General features: G+C 38.8%; 2 protein-coding genes across 2 annotated transcripts; both read left to right on the top strand.

Annotated features, from left to right (window-relative positions):
• LOC104761973 (nudC domain-containing protein 2) lies at positions 1,029-2,851 on the top strand. Its single transcript, XM_010485176.2, has 5 exons — positions 1,029-1,189; positions 1,278-1,426; positions 1,524-1,572; positions 1,815-1,957; positions 2,569-2,851. Exons 1-5 carry the CDS (start codon positions 1,141-1,143, stop codon positions 2,653-2,655), a joined length of 477 nt encoding a protein of 158 aa, XP_010483478.1. The 5' UTR covers positions 1,029-1,140; the 3' UTR covers positions 2,656-2,851.
• On the top strand, positions 3,107-5,235 carry LOC104761972 (inositol 3-kinase-like). The gene is made up of 2 exons (XM_010485174.2): positions 3,107-4,233; positions 4,885-5,235. Exons 1-2 carry the CDS (start codon positions 3,352-3,354, stop codon positions 5,050-5,052), a joined length of 1,050 nt encoding a protein of 349 aa, XP_010483476.1. The 5' UTR covers positions 3,107-3,351; the 3' UTR covers positions 5,053-5,235.

Raw genomic sequence — 5,652 nt, 5'->3', positions numbered from 1 at the left:
GTCTATTGTTTACCAATTTAATTTGTGGCTATGGAATGTGTTACGGAAGCCACATGCAGTTCATATAGTTTTAAAATGAATCGTCGTGTTCAGCATGTTGTCCACTTCTCAATCGGACGGTCAAGGTTGCGAGATGCAGAATCTGGCCGTGGCCGTTACGTTTGCTGGCCGGCTTTTTTTCTTTTAATTATGTATACTCTTCAAGTGGGTCTCTGGTGTTTCTTTCAGTTAACAGTCTTACCGGTCAAAACCGAATATTAACCGACAACTAGTTACACACTTACACACGTGAGTGATACACTAACTAACAACTCATGTACCAGAATCTAACTGACATTATGCAGTGGCCAAACATGATACTTCGAATGAAACAAGTTCCAAATATTGTAGAAAAATGGAATTGTAAAATTGAGTATTCGAAACGACGAAATGTATAAATTACAATACTATCAAACTTTTTGATTGATGAAAAATATTGTAATAATTAAATTAGTTTGTTCTTATTTTTTTCTTTAGTCAAAGCTTTTGATCACGTATGCGTCAATCTTGGCTGTGTAACTGATAAAAAAAAAAAAAAAAAAAAAAAAAAAAATTGAATTGAAGTTGACAATATTCGGCCGGTCTGCGTTGGAGAAACTGAAAGGGGGGAAATGGGTACAGTGTATCTCTTGCCCCAAAGACATTGAAAAAGCTAAAAAATCATACACTTGGCTCTGTGTCCATAGCTTAAAAATGGACCATGTTTTGTGGTAGACCTACACATTACTCTTCTTTCAATTCTTGTCTTCCTCCCTTCTTCTACATTAATCTATATCCATTGAATAGACCCACTCTCATCTTATTATTATTATTTTTTTTCATTCTTAAACAATTCAATGTAGCTTAAGAAAACGGCATGGAGTTTCAACTTCCTTGTTACAAACGGAGTGTGCTTGAGAGAAAGGGGTCTAATCATAAATAACTAAAATAATCGCCTTTAAACGAAATTACACGAATAAGAAGGATTAAATCATAATCACCTCTTTGTTATGGTTCTGACTTCACGACCACTAACAATAAAAAAAAAAAAGTTTCTTAAATCGCCCAACGGTGGTGATCGATTTCGCCGGGAACCAGAGAAGAAAACCCTAGATCCTAGATATGGCGGAGAAGCTTGCGCCTGAGAAGCGACACGATTTCATTCACAACGGTTTACTCACTTTTATCTAATTCCCCATACACGAGATTTGATCGAATTGATGTGTGATTAGATTCTCGATGTTGTTTGTTATATATAGGGCAAAAGGTGTTTGAGTGGGATCAAACCTTAGAAGAAGTGAACATGTACATAACTTTGCCACCAAATGTTCATCCAAAGGCTTTCCACTGCAAAATCCAATCCAAACATATCGAAGTTGGCATCAAAGGCAACCCTCCTTATCTCAATGTCAGTTTCTTTTACTATATATCTTTCAACATTTTGGATCCTCTCGCTAGATTGGAGAAAATTCGAATCGATTGTCTGACATTTGACAATTTTTCAGCACGATCTTAGTTCCCCCGTGAAGACTGATTGCTCGTTCTGGACTCTAGGTACTCTATTTCCCCTAGAAAGGTTTTTTTTTAGATGAACGTAGATAGGTTGGGTGATGGACTGTTGTATAGCTATTGTGTTTGGATCTTGAGTACGCAAGGGTATGTATGTAGTGTCATGTTGCAGCGATCTAAGAGTGTTAATGAGCTGTTTCGATGCAATTTTACAGTATGTTTTGGGCTATTACCAGCGTATGTATGTAAGTTGCTAATCTGAAGTTTTTTTATGTTTGATTTGGCAGAGGATGATATAATGCACATTACCTTGCAGAAGAGGGAGAAAGGGCAGACATGGGCATCTCCCATTTTGGGACAGGGTCAGTTGGATCCTTATGCCACTGATATTGAGCAGAAGCGGCTCATGCTTCAGAGGTTTCAAGAAGAGGTTAGCTGCGTGTAAAAAACTTCTTGGTTTTATGTGGTTTTCTACTTTTGTATAATTTTCTGTCTTGTCTTTGGTTATCTAACTGATCTCTGAAGCCAATTTTGGGCATCATCTTTAGGATAGAATTGAATCTATGTCAAAACTCAACATATGACTACTTTGCCACAGATGATCTGGGTTTAAATGACTCATGTCTAATCACATTGATTATTTTCTTTGTTCAAGCTATCTTATTTTGCTTCTTGTGAGTTGTGCAAGTAGTGAATCTCTTGTTAAGAATAGAGAAGTAGTGAATCTCTTATGTTCATGGATTAACAGTCTGCATAGGCCTGGTGATAGTTAACCTATAGTCTAAACTGTGGTGGCTGCCTTACTTAGGTGATTAAATTGTTCACTCTTAGTCTAACCGACTTCTGAAGGTTTAGAAATACATTGAGCATATTAACTTGGCATTACTGAACACAAGAGTCTGATTCATGTATGCCTTAACGGCTTTACCCTCTTTGGTTATCTGCTTTTATGCATTACTTTGTATTGAGCACAAGTATGCTTTTCTTTTCTCTTTCTATCAATTTTCTTCTCACATGCTTTGTCTCTGTTGGTTTTTACAGAACCCGGGATTCGACTTTTCGCAAGCTCAGTTCACGGGTAATTGCCCAGATCCAAGGAGCTTCATGGGGGGTATTCGTTCTGACTAAAGATAGTCCCACTCTTGTTTCTATTGTATCCAATTATCTTTTTATAAACTCTAAAGCCACCTTTGGAAAAAAAAAAAAAACTCTAAAGCCACCTTTGACTTAACAAAATGTCTCATGGCTCATAAATAGCCAGCCTGACTCGCTCCTGTATCACTTGTATTAGCAATCATATAAATCGTTCTTCGTCTCTTGTTCAGTTATCCTTATCTTCCCGACAACAGAATCGGAACATCAGCTAAAGTCCACCGACCCGTGTATTCATCTGCACTTCGAATATTGTGTTGAATTAAAAAGAAGTCTATAGGTGGAGGAAGGAATATAAGGAATTTGGAACAAAATAAATTGGAGATTTTTTCTTCATCTTTCTCTATTTTAAATTGAGACAGACCGATTATTGAAATTCGATTATTTTAAATAATGAAAATTAAACAAGAGTAAAGAAGAGAGCTTTATTAGGCGCGCGTCATCTTCATGGCGACACATATCATAAGACAGACAAGAGGGAACGAATCTCAAGACGTTACGTATTGTATTAGCCATTAGTTTTGTCTCTTCCCGTTGCTCTCGTAGACTCCTTCGTCTTTTGTGATTCCATGATTCTTCTTCTTCTTCTTCTTCTTCTTCTTCTTCTTATTTCGGTACATACTTAAAAAAAAAGCTTCATCTTCTCGATGATCCTCTGCGCAAGCCTCCATCATGACGCTAAATCCTCCTCCTCCGTCGCAGCAAACAACGCCTCACTCGCCGCCGAATCGCCGCGTTCTCATTGTCGGAAATTACTGCCACGACGTTCTGATCCAGAACGGATCAGTCGTAGCTGAAACACTAGGCGGCGCCGCCTCTTTTATCTCTAACGTCTTAGATTCTTCATCCGTCTCCTGCGAATTGGTCTCCAAAGTCGGACGCGACTTCAGATACGAGGTCACTCACTCCCCGATCGTGGTCCTGGAGAAGGGGACAACAGTTTTCGAAGCTTATTTCGATCTGGGCATCGATGTGATCGGTCACGCTGATCGGGTATTGAAACGGGTCTCTGCATGTGATCCGATTCTTCCATCGGATATACCCGATTCGAGATTCGATTTCGGGATGGCTGTTGGAGTCGGCGGCGAGATTTTGCCGGAGACGCTTGAGAAAATGGTGGAGATCTGCGACGTTGTGGCTGTTGATATCCAAGCTCTGATTAGGGTTTTTGATCCTGTTGATGGATCCGTGAAGCTTGTAGATTTGAGAGAAAGTGGATTCTTTCACATCTTGCATCGGATTGGATACTTGAAAGCTTCATCAGACGAAGCTCTTTTCATGGATGTTGAACAGATGAAGCATATGTGTTGTGTTGTGGTGACTAATGGTGAAAAAGGTTGTAGGATTTATCATAAGGATGATGAAACGATGGTTCCTCCATTTGTAGCGAAGCAGGTGGATCCTACCGGCGCTGGTGACAGTTACCTAGGAGGTTTAGTGGTTGGGCTTGTAGAAGGTTTGGCTGTTCCTGATGCTGCATTGTTAGGGAATTTCTTTGGTTCCATCACTGTTGAACATATTGGTCAGCCTAAATTCGATTTGATGATGCTTCAGGTTTGATTTTGTTTTTTTCTTTCTTTCTAGTTTCTTGAATTGCATGCTGTGAGAGATGATCCATATGAACAGGGGGACGAACTTAGAGTCGATGATAGTTATGTATATTAGGCCTTAAATGTCTATTCTTGTTTATAGAAGTGATTAGACTGATTAGTGATACTCTAAACGGGTTATTATACATCATAGTCCTAGTAGTAAGAACCAGGACAGATTCTTTGTGAGTGTTTAGTTTCTCCTAATTGCAGTTGCATCTTGCAGACCAAACCTAGAGCCGGCGAATTAGAAGCTGCAAGAGAGACTTTTGTTGTTTTAGTTCATAGTTAACATACCAGCAATTGCGTTCAAACATAGGGTAGATTCAGAAAAAGTGGTGGTTAAGCATTAGCCGAAACCGGATGTGCGCTAAAGAATTCAAAAGAATGGGTTGCTTAATGTATCAATTAGTGCTTGTTATATTCTATATGTTGAGGTGATGGCTGTATTCGATAGAAATTGTCAAATTGGGCCATTACTGAGTGCAAGTGAACATTCTGGAATTTAGGATATAGATTTTGTGTTTGTGTCTGCAAGGATTCATCCTTTTCATCGGTTAGGTTATAGTCACCTTTTCCACTCATTGGCTAAGTGGTTTCTTTCTTTTTGATGCAGAGAGTGAAGGAAGAGGTACAGAGAAGGAAGAAGCAACGTAACCTCTCAATTAGCCATAAGAATGATCAAGAAGAGTTCCATGCGCGTCTAACTCCAGCTCGGTTTTCGTGTGTAGACTCTCCAGTTCAAACAGAGTTATTAGTCAATGGTCTCTCTTGTGACAGGTGATGATGATGATGATCAGTGCCTGTGAATACGAATCTTGAATTTATCTTTTGTTCTACTAACAAAGCTCTTCTGAGTTGTGTGTAAGCAAGCTTCTCTACACGTTTATAAATTTTGGAAATCTATTTAGTGTATAAAACGCGTTGACCAGCGTCTTCAAACGCTCTTTGTGGTCGCGCCATCGCACAAGTTTTCTTCTTTGGCAGAGCAACTCATGCGTCTCAAACTTGAAATAAAAAATGTCAAATTGAGAAAAGAAAAAACAAGTTTCGATGAGATGATTTAAATAGGAAAGTTACAATTTATATCTGTGATATGGCGCATAAATTCATGTCAATATCTGTTATCAAAGTTCAAAAAAAATAAACGTGAAGCGAAGTTAAATAAGATACAAACAACATTGGAAATCTAATTTTCACGGTTGAACCGTAAAAAGGAACCGGTTCAACATGTAAAAGCAGGAGGGAACCTGTCGGCGTATGCTTCGTGGGCGTAAATTACGCGCGTGGATTCAAACTATTGTCACAATCAGGCGCGTGGATTGACGTGGCAATTCCGATTCCCAATCAAATCTGGACGACGATCAACAAAAAAAAAAAAAAA

The sequence above is a fragment of the Camelina sativa genome, chromosome 18 (genome assembly GCF_000633955.1).
Source record: "Camelina sativa cultivar DH55 chromosome 18, Cs, whole genome shotgun sequence".
Classification (NCBI taxonomy): Eukaryota; Viridiplantae; Streptophyta; class Magnoliopsida; order Brassicales; family Brassicaceae; genus Camelina; species Camelina sativa.
The sequence above is the reverse complement of the archived record's forward strand: the minus strand, read 5'-3'. Positions and strand labels throughout refer to the sequence as shown.

Excerpts from the sequence above, each read along its gene's own strand:
- LOC104761973 (XM_010485176.2), top strand. The coding sequence starts at position 1,141 with ATGGCGGAGAAGCTTGCGCCTGAGAAGCGACACGATTTCATTCACAAC. Across the intron at positions 1,190-1,277 it reads ACACGATTTCATTCACAACG|GGCAAAAGGTGTTTGAGTGG; the intron begins GTTTACTCACTT and ends TGTTATATATAG. Across the intron at positions 1,573-1,814 it reads TTGCTCGTTCTGGACTCTAG|AGGATGATATAATGCACATT; the intron begins GTACTCTATTTC and ends TTGATTTGGCAG.
- LOC104761972 (XM_010485174.2), top strand. The coding sequence starts at position 3,352 with ATGACGCTAAATCCTCCTCCTCCGTCGCAGCAAACAACGCCTCACTCG. Across the intron at positions 4,234-4,884 it reads TCGATTTGATGATGCTTCAG|AGAGTGAAGGAAGAGGTACA; the intron begins GTTTGATTTTGT and ends TTTTTGATGCAG.